The sequence below is a fragment of the Phocoena phocoena genome, chromosome 8 (assembly GCF_963924675.1).
Source record: "Phocoena phocoena chromosome 8, mPhoPho1.1, whole genome shotgun sequence".
NCBI classification, from domain to species: Eukaryota; Metazoa; Chordata; class Mammalia; order Artiodactyla; family Phocoenidae; genus Phocoena; species Phocoena phocoena.
In genome coordinates, this window is record NC_089226.1 from 22,652,324 (window position 1) to 22,676,002 (window position 23,679).

General features: G+C 35.3%; 1 protein-coding gene across 1 annotated transcript in view; it reads right to left on the bottom strand.

The window, feature by feature from the left end:
* The window catches only part of ZC3H12C (zinc finger CCCH-type containing 12C), a 36,650-nt gene extending 16,931 nt beyond the window's left edge, over positions 1-19,719 (bottom strand). Inside the window, exons 1-2 of the mRNA XM_065882605.1 lie at positions 19,696-19,719; positions 13,005-13,753 (exon numbers count right to left, since the gene is read on the bottom strand). Coding sequence (XP_065738677.1) covers positions 13,005-13,753; positions 19,696-19,719 — 773 coding nt within the window. The remainder of the gene's footprint in view (positions 1-13,004; positions 13,754-19,695) is intronic.
* Positions 19,720-23,679: the final 3,960 nt, after the last annotated feature.

Sequence of the window (23,679 nt, forward strand, 5' to 3'; positions counted from 1 at the left end):
GCCTTATTTTGAATGTTCTGGTATGGACTCCACCTCCAAGACTCCCCCTACACTCAACATGCAAAACATAGCTAGGGAAGCAGAAATGATTAAGAGGAAGCAGCAAGGAGTCTGAAAATCTGGATAAGAAACTGTCTTAGAATTAAGGCATCAGGTTGGCAAATGGTTTCCCTGATAACTTGGAGGGAAGGGGAAACAAAAGGAGTCAGGCTTTTAAATTGCAAAATGAGCCTGAAACTATAGTGCCATACAAACCAACTTAGTTTTCATCTCAGTGTAGAGAAAATCAGCCTTCTCCCTTTGGAGCTACAGGGATTCAAATACCCTTCAGAAGTTATCCAGTACTGCTGGGTGGATCAGATGTGGTAAGGGTACCACATCCCTTTCCCCTAGCTGATATCCACCTTAAGAGTTATTTTCCAGTGCCCTGGAAAGATCTGCAAAAATGTGCCAAGGTTTTCTACAGCATGTTTTCAGTTTGCAGCCCTGTGTGTGAGGATGGACACTGACTGTAACTTGGAATGTTGCCTTAGATGAGTCTGCTTGACTAAGGGAACAGGTGTGATGGGGCAAATGGAGTGTCATGGCTTCAGGCACCTTCCGCAACAACTCTGGCTGCTCCTCAAACCTAGGACACCCATTGCGAGGCACTGCTGATGGCAGACTTTGCAGTCTTTCTGCAAAAGGTGGCCCGAGAGAAGCTGCAGTGCTGCTCCTGCATGAGTCCCCCAGTGATTTCCATCAGTGGTTCACCAAGGCATTTTCTAAATGAATGGGGTGGATCAGAATAGACTCTTAATCCTCTCCACTTCTGTGGTAGCCTTGTTGCAAGCACAAGTAAGAGAAAAGGTATCTGTATGTCAAAAAATAGACAGTTTCTCAGGTATTGGCAACAGTAATCCAGTTTGGGGGAAAAAAATGGAGAAAGGTGAAGCCAAAAAGAAACTCAAGATTGCAGTGTTACCTGCCTACTTATTCACACAGGGAGCAAATACTTTTCTGGGGCTACCAACAAATAAGATAGGACTTGCCGATGAAAAGTCAGTGCCTTACTATTGTAAGAAGATAGGATGTTGCCAATGAAAAGTCAGTATGTTACTACTGTAAGAAGATAGCTAGAGACTGAGGAAGATACAAGGGATGCTACCTATAAAACTTTACCATCTCCATCAGGAGACAACCCCTCTCCGCTTGAAATCAGACAGGAGACAATTAGCAAATGGTGCAAACTAATGAGCAAAACTGACTTAATAGAGGAGCTTCAGAGCTGGGAATGGAAAAGCCTTATATGTTTCCTTTTCCTGCCTTAATATTTTCTTGTCCTTTCTTGTAGATACTGGAACCATGCATGTATTCTGCAATTTCTACTGACCTCTCTTGTTTCACCTACATCCAGAAAAACATATAAGTTGTGGGTATCTCTGGACAACCTTCTACCTGTTGTTTCTCCTCTGAGATTCCTGAGCAAATAGGTCCTCTGTTGGAGGAACATGCCTCTCTTGTCCCTTAATGCTGTTCATCTGTTGGAAAGAGATCTCCTGTATAAACTAAAGGCTACCATATTCTGGACTCCAGGTAGAGGATTTTTGAAGCTCCTGGGAGACAAGCCACCTGAGTTAGTGAATATGTGCTTATCTATACTGAGAGTAAATATGTGCTAGGGGTCTGCCATGCTATGGGCCAAATTTTGAATGAGAGGTTTTCTAATATCCCACAACTAATATGCCACGTGCAAAACTAATTGCTGATTTATTAATCATTGCAACTTCCCAAACAGATTTCTGTAATTCATTGCAGAGCTTATTCCAGACAATAAGATGAAATTAATTTGCAAGCTGTGAAAAGGGCTACTAAGGTCTGGGCTAGGGTAACTGAAGCCCCATTTCTTTTATGCAGGGACTCCCTCTCGGAGTTTCAGACATATGCACCTTCTAGTGAACTAGAAATTGGAAACTAAGGGGAGCTAAAATGAACACAAATTGTCTTGACAAACATATTCTTCATAAGATTTTCACTATCATAACTTTATTATTCTGTAAATTCACTTTGTCTTGTATCTAATGGGATTATCTTTAATCTCTTCATATATACTACTGCAACAAATTTGAAAACCCCTCAGTTCTACTTTTCTGTCTTCAACAGAAGGGCAATTCCATAAGCACTCAAACTAATATGATATTTGCTAAATCTTATAAAAACATCATATATACTTCCCACTAGAGAACTGAAGTACACTTGCTTATTATGTGCCATTAAATTAGTCACCTGTGATGGTTAATGGATTTACAAAGGTGTATTTTGTAATGCAGAGAAAAATTCAGGGAACCACACACTTTAATGTAGCTTGCCTCAATACAGGACCTAGAAGAGAGGGATAATGGGCGAACCATTCCATTTGCTGTGTCTAGGAAACATAATTTCATGTATTATATACTTTGTTAAGTTATATACACACATATCATTAACTAGGTTAACCACAGGATAGAAAGAGTTATTTTAGAATTATAACTGTTATATTCCTGTGGTAGACAGGAGCAAATTGAAAAACATGGAGAAATCTAACAAGGGAATGAAGGCATCTACTAAAGGGGACTACTTCTTTTTAATTCTTTTCGTGGCATTGAAAAAAAAAAAAGAGAAATGAGTCTTTTGTCAATTATCTTTTATTTCCTCAAATTTGATTTTGCTCAACTTTGAGTATTTGCTTTGAATTAACATATTACTTATAATGCTTGCAAAGAACCTTGGAAACCATAGCTGATTTTTATTTTCTTATATTTATGTAATAAGTCTATCCCTTATATGATCAAAGGAAAGCCATTCTTAAAAAGTTTTTCCATAGCTCATCTAAAATCTAATTGTAACAATCATACCTAGAATGGCATGTTTAGTACTACTAATAGTAAATTAGCACTACTAATTATTATGACAGTATTAGTACTATTAATACTACTACTAGCATTACTACTAAATAGAGATGGCTTTTCATGAGTAGGCCAACACAGTGAAAATAACAGTGTCTGGAATTAGACATGAGTTTTTTTTTAAGTATTTTCTTTAGTACATTTCTGTGTGACCTTGGCAAGTTACTTATTTTCAACCTCAGTCTTCTCATATTAAAAATGGAGATAATCCCACCTACATTACAGGGTTGTGAGAACTGAACAAGGTAACATCCACTGAGCAGAGTGCCTGGCACATAGAAGGCTTCAACAAATATTAGTGCCTTCACTTTCTCATGTCCCTTTGGTCCTAATTTTTAGAAAATGGAAAAGAGCTTGCTTTGGAATGAAAATGAAACCAGTAAATCTTTAATAGCTTTAATCTCACTACTGATGGTAAACTGTGATTTTTTTAGATCAATGTGTTTGATATGTGGAGATCACTAAACAGTTTTAGTTTTTTTTAAAAAAACAGAAAGAGATCAAGGTATCAGGGGACTCAAAAAAACAATCCATTGCTTTTTTATAACCTTTGATATATCATCTTTTATTTAAATCAAAAACTTGACCTACAAGTTTGCTACACCCTTCACTGGAAGATTCAAGTATGATTATAAAACTTCTGTGACTTTAATGGGTCATATCAAACTGCATATAATGATAAGGATACAAGTTTGTCAGTGAAGTGCCTAGAGTGAACAGTATGAGTAAAATGTATACTTTCTTAAATTTTTTTTTTGCGGTACGCGGGCCTCTCACTGTTGCAGCCTCTCCCGTTGCGAAGCACAGGCTCCGGACGCGCAGGCTCAGCGGCCACGGCTCACGGGCCCAGCCGCTCCGCGGCATGTGGGATCCTCCCGGACTCGGGCATGAAACCGCGTCTCCTGCAACGGCAGGCGGACTCTCAACCACTGCGCCACCAGGGAAGCCCAAATGTATAATTTTAAACTAGAAAACCGTATTTGAATCTTTAGTACCAAAGTCCTTTAAGCTTAGATATAGTTAGCTTATATAATTATATTATATTAATATAATAATAATAATAGATATTTATCGAACACTAAATTATTAATACACCTAGGTGCTCTTCAAATACTTGATGACTTAGTTTTTCAATTTTTAGGCCTGACTGTACATAACCCATGTCATATACATGAAAATAGATGTTAATTTTAAAGAGCTCTTTCAAATACTAATGCATTAGCAACATTTAATGATTGTTAAGAAGACACTCTCCTACATCTATCCCATTTCCCTTAAGCAAGGAAACAGGAGTACAGCTGGATATCATCTTCAATATGGAAATAAGAGAATATTTTCCTTCTTATTAGTGTAGTCTAATTAAATTTCATATCGTATTTAAGAATCTACAATTCCATGTGCTGACTCATGGGCATCTAGAACTTTTTCTTTTATATTGAAGGCTCATAACGAGAGATTTATGTCTATTTTGTCACTCTTATAGCTACTGAACTTTTAATCTCTGATCTCTTTCCCACTACACCAAGATCACTTTGAACCTAAACCTAGTGGTCAGGATGCAATATACCCAGAAAACTAAATCCCTTGTTACAGATAAACTCCCTTCTTACAGATAATTTAATCAGGTCTATCAAGTTGTGTTCCAAACAGAAATCCCAGAGGCCCTTCTAGGGAACAATGAAGGGGATTTTTAACTGGGAAACACAGCCCCCACTTATACCCTCCAATTCAAACGATACTATGTTTTTGTTTGTTTTAAATACTGGGCTTCCTTTTAAGATTTGCAGGATTGTACTGCTTCAAAGGAAAATAAAAGTCTGAAAATTACTGATTTAGGACAATGAAAATTTCAACACCAAAATTACAGTCGGAGTCTTAACATGAAAGTTCATTATTACCCTCCAGTTGGTACAGACACAAGAGCAGTGTGGCCAAGAGAATTTTGAGAATGGGAAAGGATAAGGAAAAAGGAAAGTAGAAAGATGTCCTCACCTTATAAGGTCCATAATTTGAAGCCAAAATCAATAATAGGAAGCACATCTATCTAATCTAGATCCAAGTGGGTCATTAGTCTAAAGATGCTGAACAGAACATACCTGTTAAGTAGATGTAATAATGTCTTCAATATTAAGACAGGTAGAAAACGTAAAACTCGAATCACTTTTTTCCTATTATAATTGGGTGACTTTTCCCATTTCTTACAATCACTAGTTAGGTGATTTATAATTAACTTTATTCATTATGTAATAGGATTATTAATGTTGCTATTTCCTAGGTTAGGGTTTAAATAAGCATATTTGAGATAACAGGAAAGTTTATTGACCATTGGTCTACGAAAATTCATTAATGATGACAGGTAGAAGTATATACTTAGGGTTATAAAGAGATGCAGTGGAACAGAACTAACATCTGTCTTTGTCAGACTCCACACTGATATAATCAAACAGAAAAAACTAGTTCTGATTCTGATTCCTTTCATATTACCTAAGGATTTTCTTTAAAACAATGAGAAATGGGACACTGCCAACTAACCTGTAAGTAGTACCTATGACACTGACACTCATCTAGAGGGAAATCAGGCTGTCTTTTAATTGATGTTAAGCCCCCACTAAGTTGGAACTTAAAAAACATTTCACTGAGAGGTTACCCAATAGAAGTATAATGTGAACCACAAATATAATTTAAAATGACCTAGAATAGCACATTTTAAAAATTAAAAAGTAGGTGAAATTAATTTTAGTAATATATTTAACTCAATGTATCAAAACTGATCATTTTTACACATATTCGGCCTAAAAGTTGTTATATTCCATATATTTTTGTACTAAGTTTTCAAAATCTTGTATGTATTTTACATTTACAGAATATCTTAATTTGGATTAGACACATTTGAAAATCTCAACAGCCACATGTGGCCAGTGGTCACCATACTGGACCATGCAGATCTACTGCACATAATTTTGATACATTTTTGTTGAGAGCCAAAACCAAATTTGAATGAACCCTGGCAAGCTGTAGTCTCACACCTGTAATCTAAACAAAAAACTTGGACTAGGTGTCCTGGAGGATTTTATTAACTGTGAGACAGGGCTGTACTAAAATGGTAAACAGGCAACAGAACAGCAAACCCATCAAACAATTGAAGGCAAGTCTTGGAGCCCAGGCAACATGGTCTTCAATATTCTAATTCACACTGAAAAGAGTTCTCAAGTCCATACAACTTCACAAACCAGATTAGATACATAAAAGCCTTTGTACCTTCAAAAAGATTAATCTAGATAAATAAATCCTATTTATACAGACTGCTAAATTCTGCTAATATTTTATAAATATATAGGCTTAGCCCACAATTCTTGATATAAAGAAAAGTTGTTACAACTTGGGCATTTTTCTGTTCATATTCTGACTCTATAATCTGACTATATATGATTTCTGTTCAAACTTTAAGAAAATGACTTCAGTGGTTTACCTGAGTGCTTTTCTACACCCCAGTTAAGATTCAGATTTATACAACACCAGCTGGTTTCTAACACGAGTCTTTTTGAGGGGTAGGGGTCAAGCAGATGGTTGTTTTATTTATGTACTCTCTGCCATTAGACTGGTATACAAAGGCAATATTCTTCTTTTTCCAGGAGTTGTCCACAATTTAACTTTTGCATATATTTTCAAATATAAGTAGGTCTCCTTGTCTGCAGTCTTAGTGCTCAAATCCTTCTCTAAATTTCTCTACAGAGTGAACTTTCTTAAAGGTAAATGTGATATGCCACTCTTCCCTTGCTTAAATTCTTTTCGTGGTCCCCCATCATTAACAGAGGCAATACAAGCATGGATCCTATTGGTCAAAAGTGGTCCACCTGAGATTTTTAGCAAACAAAGTATCTATCCTAATACTCTGCTCAAACAAGCAGCAATAAAGCCTACCCACCAGTTAGGAGATTTTATCTAAAACCAAAAGCCTGGATTCACTGACCAAGAGAGAGGACTTGCAATGACAGGGGAGTCAGGGTGGGGAGGATCTCAATAGTTTGTTCATATCAAAAAGAGAAGACTGGTGTGCCTAGCTTCCATCCCATGAAACTGGAGAATTTGTGCTACACATAGTGTAGAGGTAGTGATGAGGCTCTGGGTTTTCTCTTGTTCACCACTCTTATTTCACATATTTGGTAGAAGCTGAAGTAGAAATATGGAGATATAATTTTATGAAGTCAGGTGACTATGTTATGGAAGCATACTGAAGAAATCAAGGACATTTAGGAAACCAAGAGCAACAACATCCAATTTACACTCCCACCCCTGACGGCTCACAAGATGGTACTTTGTTAATGGCAGAACAAGTCATCTGAACCTAAAACCATGGGTAAATTAAAATACTACTGGACTTTCTTAAGGAAAAATGAATTTAAACTATTGGATACATGTGGATAGAGAATAATTCTATACTCCATTGCTAAACTACCTCAGGTTTAATAGAATCAGATTTTGAAGAACTGTAAAGCTACTTGGAGGAAATAAAAATCACAATATCATGAGAATTTCATTTCAGAAATATAAATATTACTTATGCTTTGTTTCTGTTTCTATATCTGGAGTATACATTATATTATACAGTATAATATTATACTGTATAATTATATTATGAAGTATCTGCCCTAGTATGGAAAGAAGCCTATTTGCTGAATGACCAATTTGCTAAATTACTGAGAGTTTTTTTTTTGTTTTTGCTTTTTTAAGAATTAAAATTAACTGCAATTAAAAATTAAAATTTTTAATTTAAATTAAAAAGAATTAAAATTAACTGCAGCTTTTTGTCAGTACTTGTTAGTTAGTCCAGTTCCACTAAATATAAATTTATTCTGTTTCATATTTCAAAAACCAAGTAGTTTTGTGCAAAAGTTTAGGGCTTTATCTAAACTTAATAGTTTGCTGTTTTCTATTTTTGAATACTTATGTCCTCTTTGCTCTTATACCTCACATTGAAATGCTATCACAAATTATGCTAGACTACAGTCTAGGTATTTGTCAATTTTGAATGAACTGCTTATTCAACGAACTTACCCAGAACTTCTATCAATGTGGCACATTTTTAAGAGATATTAATAAGCTGAAAGTAGAAGCATGCTTCCTGCAAAGCAACACAGGATTCCTGCAATTTTGGGACCTATGCTGTATATTACGGTTATATGGCTTGTCCCTGGGCAATTTTGGTGTCACCCAGATCTAAGAGCCCAAGTCTTCTTTATGAAACCATAGAAATCATTGAAAACAATTGATGATATAAACATAAAGAATTAAAATATACCTATAGATCATAGGATGGACTGCTAACCTGCGGTTTGTTAAATGTTGAATAAAAAAACTGAAAAGCTGGGACTTCTTGGTGGCGCAGTGGTTAAGAATCTGCCTGCTAATTCAGGGGACACAGGTTCGATCCCTGGTCTGGAAAGATCCCATGTGCCGTGGAGCAACTAAGCCCATGCGCCACAGCTACTGAGCCTGTGCTCTAGAGCCCGCGAGCCACAACTACAGAAGCCCGCACACCTAGAGTCCATGCCCTGCAACAAGGAAAGCCACAGTAATGAGAAGCCCGTGTACTGCAACGAAGAGCAGCCCCTGCTCACCGCAATGAGAAGCCCATGTACTGCAACGAAGAGCAGCCCCCGCTCACCACAACTATCAGCAACGAAGACCCAACGCAGCCAAAAATAAAAATAAATTTATTTTTAAAAATCTGAAGAACTAAGTTTTCATTACATTAGTTATTATGTTCTGGATTAAAATACAGAATCTAGCTCTTTAATGTAATAATAACTGTAATTTACTGAGCACCTACTACATGCCAGGCACTTGGTATTAATTATCTTTAATTCTAATAACAAGCCTGCAAGATGAGTTCCTCTTTTTACAATCCTGAAAACTGAGATTGGAGAGTTTAAACAAGTTACTCAGAATCACAAAGGTAGTGTGTAGAGAATTAATTGTTTTTTAAAGTCCATTTTGGTAATTTTACTAAAATGCCTTTCTTTCCTACTTTTAATTTACGTCTAAAGAATCATTTATATCAGTTCCACTGCTAGCATTTAAATGAAACTAAAATATATTCTTCTTATATGTGGAATATATCTGCCTGAGAAATCAGAAAGGAAATAAAATAGTACTCTATTCTTAACTCATCCTCGCATTTACCTATTATAATTTATTATGATGTATATAAATTTATTATATAATAGGTTTGCTAAAGTAACATGAGTACGACATTAACTTAAAAGTAAAAGCATGGGGCTTCCCTGGTGGCTCAGTGGTTGAGAATCCGCCTGCCGATGCAGGGGACATGGGTTTGAGCCCTGGTCCGGGAAGATCCCACATGCCGCGGAGCGGCTAAGCCCGTGTGCCACAACTACGGAGCCTGTGCTCTAGAGCCCGTGAGCAACAGCTACAGAGCCCGCGAGCCACAACTACTGAAACCCGCGCACCTGGAGCCCGTGCTCCACGAAGAAAGAAGCCACCGCAATGAAAGCCCGCGTGCAGCAACGAAGACCCAATGCAGCCGTAAATTAATTAATTAAAAATATTTAAAAAAAAAAAAAAAAAAGTAAAAGCATGGGGCTTCCCTGGTGGCGCAGTGGTTGAGAGTCCGCCTGCCGATGTAGGGGATACGGGTTCGTGCCCTGGTACGGGAGGATCCCACGTGCCGCGGAGCAGCTAGGCCCGTGAGCCATGGCTGCTGAGCCTGCGCCTCTAGAGCCTGTGCTCCGCAACGGGAGAGGCCACAACAGTGAGAGGCCCGCGTACCGCAAAAAATAAAAAATTAAAATAAAAAGTAAAAGCATGTTTGCTATATCTTATGCAACAGGAAATGGGTAAAATCTCTCTGCATTTTGTTAAATTAAGATTTTGAATCTGAAGTAGATATGCATTTCTAACTGACTTTTATTACTTTACATAGATCTCGTAAGTGGCAGAATGTAAAAGTTTACTATGCATTTCCATGAGTTCTGGCACTTTCAAAGTTATGGACGTGGTACGACATTTCATTGTGACTGACAGTATAACGCTGCTATAATAAAATTTCCTGTCAACTCGTTCTCTCCTGCAATGCCTGAAGCATCTCAGGTTACATGTCAGATTAAAACATACGACGTGCATTGTCCCGTCTTTATAGCAAAAGAAACAGAATGGGGCCAAAATAGCGTGGGGGTGGAAGTGTTTTCTAATTACATATAGTAGATTGTTTGAAATGCCTTAATTATGCCATTTATTTTTGTATCTCAGCATGTGGGATAAGTAAAGTTTAGAGTTTTATGCAAATTTTCAGTTATCCAAGTACTTTTCAATTGCCACTGGGAACTAGGTTTCAGTCATGTGAGTTGCTCCAACTGTGACATCATTTATCTAAATGATATCCATTAAAAAAATTCACTTCTATGGGCTCTAAGTTTTATAAGTCTGATGCTGTTTTTCCCCTCCAAGGTGTTCTTCTGACTACCCCAAAGTGTATTTACCTCCAATGCCAAATTCTCTATTTGTATTTTGATTGTCTCCTCCTTCAGAGAACTTTGCTTCAAAAATTAAACTCTCATATTATTGCTGTTGTGGAGACTTTTTCCCCATCCCCTCAGCTTATATAGTTCTGTTCTATATAAAACTAAAAATCGTTTCTCAACTCACTCCTCTTTCTTCCCTTCCTCTGTCAACTTTTGAGAATAACAGTCTAGCTCTACTCCTTCATTTCTTGACATCTTGTAACTGGGTTTCTATCTTTAACACCATATGGCATTCTTGAAGACAATGATTTCCTGGCTGTCATGTCCCTGTATCTTTTTTTCAGTTCTACCCACAGGATACTCTCTCCTTAAAGCCTCCGCTTCCTTGAGTTGATGGCATTTGTATGTCTCTTGGTTTTACTAGCACTAAACTTTTTTCTAAGACTGGTATTTTTCACACTACTCTTTCCCTGGATCATCAGTTTCTTCTACCTTCCGACCTATTGATATCCACACCTTCCATGTTGAATTGTTCTTAACACTGGCTATGCATCAGAAATACCTTGGCACTTTAAAAATACTATACAGTTATTTGGGCTCTACTATACCCCATTGAATCAGATTCTCCAAGAGTTGAGCCCTTTAAGAACCTCTCTGGTACTTTTCGTATATGGCTATGGTTGTAGGTGTTTCTCCAGGACCTATTACCTTCCTTCATTACTCTCTCGCTTGGCGATTCCATGGTGTTTTGGCTTTACTCATTATCACTCTGCTAAGGTAACTGTTAACTAGTTCTGGCTTATTGCAAGAAAAAAAAAAATCATTTCATGGCTAAATTTGGGAAAGATTAGACAACAGAGAGGTTATTTTACTGAAGGACTTCTCAAGGTTGTATGTACACTTCATACCTCTATGACACTTAAGGCCCTTTTTACTCCCTTAGAAAGGGTTGTTTGCATTCAAATTTATCTCCTATCTCCTGTAGTCCACTTTAAATATCATGGCCAGATTATCAGTTTAAGGCACAGCTCTACTCTTGACATTACCCTCCTCAAAAATCTTCAATTACCTTTGGATTGGAGCCAAGTTTAAATTCTCTAGCTTGGCATTGAAGGCCCTGGAAGATCTGGCTTGAACATTTTCAGTTTGTTTTTAACCTTTCATTATGATGAAAAGTGTACAGACTTTGAAGTCAGACATATTTGGGTTTGAATTATGTTTTACTTTGGACAAGTAATTTAAATATTGCAAATCTCATTTGCTTATAAATGAAAGATAACCTTTCCATCAGGTGGAAGCAGTATTATTTTGAGGATTACAAGTTGGTCCTTCTCATACTCTATGCAGAAATGCTGCTATCACCTAAAAAACAGCAGTTCTCAAATTTTAGTAGGCATCATTATTAGTGGGGGTATTTGTTACAAAAGGAGATGGCTGGGCTACACCTTGATCTAGACTTGGTAGGTCTGTGTGTGGACTTGGTAGGTTTCTAGAACTATACTGTCTAATATGTAGCCACAAGCTACATGTGGCTATTAAGCACTTGTAGTATGGCTAGTCTGAATAGCGATGTGCTATAAGTGTAAGATATCTGATTTTAAGACTTAATATGAAAGAAATAATGCAAAAATATCTCATTAACAATTTTCTTATTGAACACACATTGAAATAATATTTTGGCTATATTAACCTAAATAAAATATATTATTCATATTAATTTCACTTGTTTCTTTTAATTTTTTAATGTAGGTACCAGAAAATTTTAAATGACATATGTGCCTCACATCACGTTTCCATTGAACAGCACTGCTCTAGAATGTACACTAGTTAGAACAAGTTCCCCAGATGATTCTTTGATAGCTATCCTCAGGTCACCTTGAGAAACAATATATGAAATGTTAAGCTTTCTGAAAGAAGAACTGATGCCTTTCCATATCTTTATATCCCCACAGTATTCTGAACACTGTGGGCAGTTAACTATATACTAATTGAATTTAGATGCACTTTACGTTTTTAGCCATCAAAATCCATAAAAAAATTTCTCTGGAAGCTTTGTGCTTTTTTTTTCCCCCCCAGTTCCTAAAAAATTATTTTTGAATTACATTTCTTAAACGGAACAAAACAAACTCCTGAAATTATAGCTTTGATTTGTTCCTGAAACCAATAAAAATAATTTTCTCAAGAACTGGGATTTTATCTTATGGTTATTTGACTTTGTATAGAAAAAGGCCATTTATCTCTCTAGGTTCCAAAGTTATTCAATATGATCATACTCAAGTTCTTCAATTAAAACTAATGTTTAACACTATACCGGGAATATATGCTAATTTTTATACCATAGTAATTTACCAGATGAGGGGGAAAAAAGACATAACTAGGGAAAAGGAGGTCTTTTATTTAGGGACAAATGAGGTAAGAGTGGTTGACCGCTCTGGAAGTAGAGAGAGAACTAAGAGAGACACAATTAGAAATATGGAAGCTAATGTTGGGATGTAGAACAACCTTGACGTTAATGACTGTTAGAAAAGAAACAGTCACAAAATTAGAAATACGTTTTAAAGATTGTTTGGTAATAATGAGTGAAGATTTCCCCACTTACCTCATCGCCACATTGCTGCCATCGATAACTATTGGTCTCAGATTTTCCCCATCATCTGTTACAATCTCTTGCATCGGAGACTCAGACCGCTGAGATTCCAGGGAAGACGTTTCCCTCATTATACTGTTAATTGTACTAACCGTTTGTTCAGCCTCACTTTTATTTCCAAGTTTGACAAGTTCTCCCAAAATATCATTGATTAAAGCATCGGTACCAAGTTTGTTTAGCACAAGCTGAACCTGTTCTTCAGAATAACCTAATTTCAGTGCAAACTCCAGTTTTGTTTGGTACTCTCGCACCACATCAGGGGGTTTCCTCACTTCCTTGGTTGGCTGAGACTCTTCAGGTTTAAAGTCTTGCAAAATTTCACTGCGTTTGAGTATGTGAGGCTCTAAACACGGAGACCTACATAGTTGTCTGTGAGTCTTGGTTAATAAGCATGGCTCTACCGAAATGCTACTCAATTGTTCTGACTCATTATCAGAATTTGTGCTTTCTTCAGAGTCACCAGAGCTCGCATTCTCTTCAGACACCTCTTTTTCTTCCTTCCCGGAATTAACTTTATCCATTGTTGGTTTTTCTACCATTGACCAAGGTACAGATGCACTTAAATGTGGGTCAGTGCTCTCCACATAAAGGTGGCCTAGGTCATGCCCCAGATGATCCTTCAAGCCCATGAAGCTGTTATGTGTACTTGACTCCACTTTGCTGTTTTTTCTGTATTCTTGAATGCAAAGCACCCCGTATTCCTAGAGAAAAATGTAAAATATTTAGAATTTCATGTCTACTGAATGATATTTCAGTATCATTTCTATTTCAATAAAGAAGTTGGGAGAGAATTACCAAACTATTGAATATCAACTTTTTGTCTACATCCTCTCATCCCTTATAACACCCTTCCAAGATAGTATCATGTCCTGTTTTTCAGATGACAAAGTTTGGAATTAGAAAAATTAAGTATTCCCTCCAAGGCAACAAAGTAAATAAGTAGGGGAACTGGATTTTTTACCCAGTTTTGGCTGACTCCGAAACCCATGCTTTCCCCACTACATCATGCTGCTTCTCAATCCTGATGGAAGAGATTTTCCCACAGTTAGAAGGCCTATGTTTCTATAGTGACACACAGAATATTATTTTAAAAAACCCTGTTTTAGATGTGCTATGACAGGTTATGTACATTTTCTCTAAAATAATTCACAAAAATTTGCAAAAATTATTTTAAAGAGAAAGCCATGTGAAAAGGAAAACATTAACTTATTATAATTTAAAAGTTATTAATTTGGATCAAGCGTAACAACAATTTAAAGACTTTCAAAAACGATTTAGAGTACTACTGCGATGAAAGCGCACACATTCTACAACAGCCAACAAGGAATGAAATAATTACAAAGTGAATTATATTCCACTTAAGAGATGAATAGTTTTGCCCTAATAATCTTTATTTTGTAAATCCTGAACACAGTAACAGAATACAACACTGTGCTACCTTTATTAAGTGCCAGGGACTACAGTCTATTTCATTCCAGGGGAAACAGCTCTTATTCTATGCACATTTATAGAAAGCATAGGAATGGAATATTCCTATCATTATATTTGCTGCTAAATAAAATTAGCAGCAAATAATTAAGTACACTGAATAAATGTTATCTTAATTTCTTGAATTTTATGGCAGAAAATACTTCTGTATTATATTAGGTGATTAGCTAATTATTATCTGCATTTGGTTAAAAAGTCATCTTTTATTCTACTTTCCCCCTACAGAATGCTTTTACTGTTTAAAAGGCTTTGGCTATTTTACTGTTTTCCTAAAAGTCTACTGGGAATAATTGTTATTTCTCTACCAGGAATAGGTTAGCAAAATAAAATTATTTTCTCTTGTGCTTCATTGTAAGGACTACATGCACATCAGTAGTTTACTTATTAAGGCAATTCCAGTGTTCTACGCATGGATAACATTGGTAAGCCAGTGGTAGCTGAATATGAGACTGTCATAGAACACCTATTTAAATAACCTAAAAAAGAAAATTGGAAAAACATTTTATTCTACAGTTCCTCAACATCTTATTTACACTAGAAAGGAGCTATTATATAAATGTTAAGAGAAAATGCTAAGTGATTTTCTAAGAAGTTGCACATTTGAATGCATTAGAGTGAACTTATTAGAGAGTGCAGTATTTCTATACAATGAAATAAATTGTATTAACTATGGTAAATAATAGAGAAGAGACCATGGAATCTTTAACTTGATAACAGTACACTTAAAATTCCTTCAGTGTAGAACTCCTACACACTTCTACAGGAGTTTCTTCAGTTTTATCCCTTGAGAAGACAGATAAATTTAACATCATTGTTCTACTAATATAGCATTCATTAGTTTTAAAGAAACATCACACTCTCCTGGCTCCTGACTGCACAACTGATAAAAAGAGATTTTCCTTGGGAGACCTCTATATCCATCTGCTCCATTATGAAGCTGTAACCATTTCAATTTTTTTCTATTAATATGGATATGCATGAGCCCAATTATTAGAATTAAAGGAAGCAGTTTTGAAAGCAAAACTTAATACTCAGTGATTTATTAACTACTGTAATACACTGACACCATAATGCAAGCAACAAATCACAACAGCATCCTAATAAAGGGATACAGTTAAAAAGAAAAATCTGCACTGTGGCCTTGGTAGAGCTCCCACCAAAAGTATCTTAAACAAGGAAAACCTATTGGAAGCTGGGCTGCCTGGCAACCAGAGCTGGTTGCTAAGCGGCACTCTTTTAACGTGCCATCATGAATGCTAGCACAGTAAAAGAATAATTTGGTATGAACAAAAGCCTATAAAAGAGACTGGGACTTAAGTGCGTCTGGTTTACCCTCTGAGAACAATGCAGCTGCCAAACCAATCTGGAAGCTCCGACATCATTGTTCTGTAAACCCCACAATCTGCTCTGACTGCAGGAAGTGTATTTAACGGGCAACATTTTTGATCTCCCCTGAAAAGTTTGGATTTTGCATAAGTGCTGTTGTGAGATAAATTTTCAAGATAATGACTCACTGACCAAACCCCTGAATTGAACTAAGAAATATTATTTTAATATTGAGCTGTAGTGTTTTTCTTTTGGACTGTTTTAAACAAGATTAATACTTTTTGAAACATACAGCCGGTGGGGAACATTAGAATGAAATGTTATGTTTAAAGAATAGTGAATTCTTAATTTTCACATTTTTCAAAGAAGCAAAACCAGATATTATAAAGTTTTTAAACTGAAAATTATCCACCCTAAAAACGTATTGGGTTGGTCAAAAAGTTCGTTCAGTTAGTGAATACGCTGTTCAATAAAGTTCTTCATGAACATGAAAAATGTCTCCTATTTTTACCTAAAACTGAACAAACTTTTTGCCAACCCAATATTTAAATCTTTCAGTATCACTTTCACTCTAATATTAAAAAAGTGATGGTGACACTATGTAAATCTGCTTTTCTATGTAATTTTATTATATGGCTATAATGATTAAATAGGGAGAAAAATGGGATTATCCATTGTTTGCTTTTTATAATATTAAACTAGATAAAACTCATTTGTATTCAAATGTATTTAGTGAATACCACACACCTTGAACTTGTGATAATTCATATAATTTATATATACTATTTAAATATAATGTTTCCAAGTGAGCTAATATTAGGTATAAGTGTAAGCTTGATTTACACTACTTCAAAAAATGTACACCTAATTTTGTTAGGCAAAATAACTTTTCTTTTAAAATATTTTGGTTGAACTTTTTTTCATACTGACAGGCCTCTCTTCATCTTCCAGATTTCACTGGATAACTTTCTTTGAGGTAACCAATGTCATCTTGTACTAAACAAGCAGTTAAATAATTTGTAGTTCCTATAAGGACAAATAAGTTCAATTACCAGGCCTATAAGCTGCATATATTTTCTCCACTACATAATATAAATTTGAAAAAACTTACTTTTATTGACTCAAATGGTAAAGATTTGGTTTTTAAAACTTTAATCTCTAAAATGCTTCCTTATTCACTTGTAATTAGTAAAAGATCACCCTTCACATATATACAATGGAATATTACTCAGCCATAAAAAGAAACGAAATTGAGTTATTTGTAGTGAGGTGGATGGACCTAGAGTCTGTCATACAGACTGAAATAAGTCAGAAAGAGAAAAACAAATACTGTATGCTAACACATATATATGGTATCTAAAAAAAAAAAAAAAAAATTGGTCATGAAGAACCTAGGGGCAGGATGGGAATAAAGACGAAGACCTACTAGAGGATGGACTTGAGGACATGGGGAGGGGGAATGGTAAGCTGTGACAAAGTGAGAGAGTGGCATGGACATATTTACACTACCAAATGTAAAACCAATAGCTAGTGGGAAGCAGCCGCATAGCACAGGGAGATCAGCTCGGTGCTTTGTGACCACCTAGAGGGGTGGGATAGGGAGGGTGAGAGGGAGGGAGACACAAGAGGGAAGAGATATGGGGATATATGTATATGTATAGCTGATTCACTTTGTTATAAAGCAGAAACTAACACACCATTGTAAAGCAATTATACTCAATAAAGATGTTAAAAAAAAAAAAAAGATTGCCCTGAATTAATATGGCACTAAAAAAAAAGTCAATATTTTGAAATCATTCAACCAAAAAATTAAATTTAAAAGGTGACAAAAGTCTTAAGATATAAAAGCTGACAAAAATATCTTCATAGGCTGCAGTACTACTTAATGTAATGTGTAAAACTTAACAAGGGATTATTACATCTTAGAACAAAGAATGGTATGTGATCTTTATTTTTGTTCAGTGCCTTAAAAATGAACAATATTAAAAAAATGATCAATATAACTTGGAAAATGATTAGCAAAGACTACAATAACAACACAAAATTTACTATTACATGCAAGGGAGAAAACACTTTTCTTCTTAAATTTTTAAATAAGACTTTTAAGTTTTGCCATTTACTGAAATGCAAATGCATATAAATAATCTTTAAATTAATCAACTATTAACAAGAGTAATTTTCCTCATTTCATGAAGCAGCCTAGACAAAGTTTCACACACAAAGTAGGTCAATGTTTATATTCCCATAGCTATCAAAAAACTCCAAGAATACGGCTTAACTTTTAGGTTATCAGAGACCTATTATAATTGGCCTTTACACTATATTCATGAACACAAAAGGTACTGAGCAAACATATATTGGTCTGAAAACAGATTTCTGTACTTACAGAGCTTTAGATTTCCTCCAAATATTGTAGAAACTAAAACAATTTTTCTTATTGAAGGTCTAATAAGTAAAAAATCAAATAATACTATATGTTGAAAAAGAACTAAAATGTCATGCTATAGATGACATTTATAGATGATAAAGTGTAACCAATTATTTTAATTGCCAAAAAGCTTTATACTAGCTCAAAGCAGATTTTATTATATAAAGGCTATTTACTAGAAATTTGTTGCATACACAAACATTCCCCCATTTAGTGAGATTTTCTGAAAGCTCTCATTAGATAACTTAGATAATCCTTCATCTCAAATCTAGTAAAATTTTTTTATATTCTAAAAAGCATCATATTATCAGAATATTAGACCATAAACTTGTTAAATCAATGTTTGTTTGTAACATCAAGTTACAATGCCATAAAGTGGGTTCTGATTGTTATCCAAATGGTAATAGTATGAGAACAATGAAAATAAAATAATGAATATGTAATAAATACCTACTGCTGTAGTCTCTGTATTTAATTACCACTGTATTTTAGTGAGTGCTGTTGTCTGCATCCCTCTAGCTAACAAAAGAAGGATGTCCCTTTGAACAGATTGGTTAATGCTCTGGGGCAACAGATGTCTACTGGAACTGCAGGAGACCAGCAACTGGTGGCCTGCCCATCTTCTGAAAACTTTCAATAGACTTATGCATATGTTCACACAATAGGGCATGTGGTAGAAATGAAACCTCTTTTTAACCCTTTATGCTCTTTCTTTTCCTCCCAACTGATAGATGAAAGTCTTTGTCTCCTCCCTTCCCCATTACAGATCTCTTGAAAGCAACAGTTCTCCAAGTGACATCTTCAATCTAATATCTGAAACTAATGCAAGCAAAAAAAAAAAAAAAAAAAAAGGTGGGAGAGAAGAAATTGTAAACTATACCTGAGTATTGAAACTGCTGATAAAGCAGTTGAATACTTAATCATCATAATTAAAACAAGCTGAAACATCTAATAGCAATCCATCTCCCCAAGCTAGATTTTTAAAACAATGGAAAAATCTATTAAATCTTACTATCATTTTACAGCACCTAGGTCTGACAGTGACACCTTAAGAAACCTAAGAATGTGACAAGAAGATAAAATCTAAATTCATTATTTATCAAAATATCAGAACACACTATAACTTATCTTTAAGTACAAATGATTACATGGCATGCCTAATGCCTTGTGAATGTTTATGAAACTGTAATTATTTATATAACTCCAGAATACAAAAATGTAAAAAATCTGCTTCACAGACATATTTTACAGAAAGAATTTAACTTTCTGGTATTTTGGCACTATGTAATAATTTGTAGGCTTTCATTTGAGGTGCATTCTATCCTTAACAGAGTTCAAATTAATATCCTGAATACTTAGCAAAGTTTAACTTCCAAGGCACTAAGTAGCACATATACTCACGTTCGCAGGAAAATACAAAGACATTGGTTTCTGTAGCAGCTTCAGCAGTAACTCCTTAACACAATTTTAGCTGCAGCCTTCCAGGCAAGCAAGAAGAACAATGAATGGGTGAACAGATGGAATGGCAATGTCTTTGCTTAACCTATTACCGAGTGGAATAACAACCAATCATAGGCCAGAAAGCTCACAATTAGTCGGCCAGGCAGATGCAAGCCAACCTCAGCACCCTGCTTCAGGTTCGCAGGTTTCTAAGATAAGCAAGTTGATGTCATTCTCGGGTCTGCCCCGGGCAGCATGTGTATTAACGAGGGGTGTGCGGCAACAATAGGCCATACAAAGCTGTAGTAGGCAGCTGCTCTTTGAGAGCAGAGCCATGAGGGAGCCCGCTGCCAACAAGAAAACACCTGGCTTGGGCAGACCAGCTTTTCCTCCTTGGTTTTAAACAAAACAAAGAAACCAATTATATTTTAAAGTTGTAAAAGTTGCATGTTTCCAAAAAGTCAAGGCTATCCTCTAGTCTATTAGCTTTTTGTTTCTGAGAAATAAAGAAAACGAGGTGTGTCAAAGTAGCAATTAACTACTGCAGCAATCCCTTTTCTTTAATAAATGATTTACTGGTGAAATGAGACAGAGATTATAGCAAAGCTACTTCCCTGGAAATACTGGGAAATATAAAATATTTGTAAGTATTGGTTCATTTGTGACAAGAGAATAAAACAAACAAAAAAGAGATGATGAAAATAAGATTGCAAAGAAAAAGGTTTAAAAGCGTACAAACAGAACTGATTTTTTTAAAGTTCATAAGATAAAACAAGTTTGGCCAACTTTGTGCCAAATGAGTCATCTAAACTTAATATTTAGACAAAACTACTTAACTTCAACCTAAAATCACCAGAACGACCCACTTTATTTATGTCAAATAACAGTGTAAAATTATTTTATTATGGATACTAGTTAATCATGTAATTAAATAAAAGCAAAATCGTTCATTATGTTTTAATATACAACATGTTATTTGTTATAGTTATATTTCATAAAATTTGTAAGATGTAATACTCAAATTTCAGTTCAGGAACAGGTTAACTTTACAAAGAAGAAACATTGTAATATTTTTAAAGGATATGAGTATACAAAAATCAGCTCTGTCAGTGAGGAAGCTTATCATCCCTGATTTATTTCAAAGTTCCAGACTACAGTATTTATAATGTTATGGACTACTTGCTTTTGAGAGCTGCATAAATTGTATCTTGAGTGACCTCTGATTACAGAAATTCAATCAAAATTTAAACACCATCAGGTGTTGTGAGACTAATTCCTTACTAAAGAAAAAGGCAATCTAAGGCAGTTCTACTACCTACTTATGTGATGTAGAACACACACACACACACACACACACACACACACACACACACACGTCTCCCCTTTTCATTCCAGTGCAAATTAAAAGAGTGAAGGAAAAAGCTCCTCTTAAAATACAATTTTCTGAGATAGGCTGATTTATGCAGAGCCTGGGCTTTCCCATTATATAATCAAGTACCCTAAAAGGTATAAAATTTGGTTAAAGCACCCCAAACAATCTCAAACAATCTAAATCAGTCTCTCTTCTCACACACAAAAACAGAGGCTACTCACATTTAGGACCATGTGACAATACTTAGAAAAAAAGTTAATATTGGTGGGGACTCTTGGGCATGTCCTTATTGTGCCCAGTCAAATGTAAATGAGAGGTACTCTATTTACAAAATAAGAGAGAAATCTACTCTAAATGGTTAAAAATTTTCAGCTACCTCAAAACATTCCTTATGCCTACTAAAAGCCTAAAAATTATTGCTGTTTCCAGAAAGAAAACTAAAATACAAAGTATGGTATTTGTAGATCACCATTTGTCTATAGATATTTTTCCTCAAAAAGAGCTTAATATTCCATGAAAGTATGTTATTCCAAAAATGTTAGAAAATTTAAAAATCTGTGAAAGTATTTTCAAACTAAATGTAATTATTAGATTCTGAATGCCAAACTAATTTCTAAAGGAAGAACTATTCTTTTTCTGCCAAGGGTTACAGTAATGTTTTTTGCAATAGTTACACCCATAGCCTAATTCCATAAGCTCACAAAAGATCAAGATAAAGCATTTCTAATATTATAGTTTATTGCAAAGTATAATAACTCTATGAATTACATAGAGCTCAAATTTTATGTCTTGAGTAAGCATATGAACATCACAAAAATTAAGTTAGAAATTATTTTTTTGTTGGTGTGGTAGTAATCTCTTTTTTTTTTAATTTCATGAGTAAAAAGGTATCATCAACTCTGAAAAAAGTAAGAAAGATAAATCAAGTCCACTAGTATGGTTAGTAAATGCACTTCTGGTAAAACTGAGTTTGATTAAATAAGATTAAGACGAAAAATATGACATATTCATGCAAAATAGTTACAACTAAAACCTAATAAAACTTATGTACTGACTAGAGATAGCGAGGTCAATATTTATGAATTTACATTAAAATCTTTTCCCTTTTGTATATAAAAAAGACACTCTTTAGTATGAATAGACAGTCCCTCTTTCCCTTGGGCTTTCTTTCTTCTTTTTACCCCTTTGCTACTATAGTTACTACTTTATAGCTTTAATTCAGGAGGAGGAGGAATCTTCTCACTAATTCCTGCCACTGTGAACACAAAGAATGAGAGAAAACTACCGGAGAGCTCAGCAGGCAGCCTGATCCCTAGCACTGGATTAAGCTTTTTTGCAAACAGCAAATAAAGGCAGTGATCTGAAAAAGCTAATCAGATCCTGCTGTGGTATTTAGACTATCTTGGTTGCTAGTATTGGATAACGTTAAGCACATTAAAACATCTGTAGGTGAAAAGAGGCCCTTGCCTGCCTTTATTAGGCATGGCCCTGGTCCACTTCCCACTGCAGAGAAAATGCAAACAGCTGTACTGGGCTGTCTGGGTCACTGCAATAAATGACTGAGCACAGGGCGCAGTTATGACAGTGTGGTTTTAGTGATAACACTAAAATCTGTCAATGTCAAGGGCTTTTCTAACATTTGAAAATTCAACTGTTTGCTGAGGTATGAATGTGACACACGTGGGTTTTGATGCTAGTGTTGGAATCAATTCTCTTTGTCAGCAGTGATCCAAGCTGCCTTCCAGGTACCTTTCTCCTAATATGGATTTGTTCTCCTTCAATCTACAATTCTTTTCATCCTAAAACACCTCCATAGAAGTAAGATCATTAAATCAAATTTTCCCGGTACCTTTCTCCTAATATGGATTCGTTCTCCTGCAATCTACAATTCTTTTCATCCTAAAACACCTCCATAGAAGTAAGATTATTAAATCAAATTTTCCCAATTGTCCCCAGAAGATTGAAAGGTTAAATTTTTAACCAAAAGCTCTCATTATTTTTGATTAAAAAAAACCAACCAAAAACCTAATTTATACACATGGTGTAAAAGAATGGAGCAAAATCAATCAGGCACTAACTCTAACCTCTGAAAGTTATTATATTTAGTAAATCAGATGGGCATTAGAGCTTTAATATATTTCATTTCCTTAGGCTTAGATTACTTTCATTTCTTAATTTATCTCCTTCCTTGAATACCCCCTAAGTACATCCCTGCCAGAGTAATTTTCAATGACACCACGCTTAGGTTTAAAAAAAATCTCAGCAGATCACATCTCTGGTCCTCTGCTTTGTTTTCCAGATTCTTACAACCGGGGCTCCTCTAGCCCTGTATTCTTATTTTCCACTTCAATTAAGGTGAAGGAATAGCAAAAGTGAAGTCCCAGATGCTGAAACAACTGTCCCTTCACCCAAGTGTTCTCTTGCACAGCCTCACCTACCCAGATCATATCTGTTGTTCTAAGGCCAGCTCAAGGCTTATTTTTCCATAAAAATCTTCTTGGACCAGTCTAGTTTTTATTGAACTTCTATAACATTAATAGTCTGTACTGCACAATATAGCACTTATTTATGAA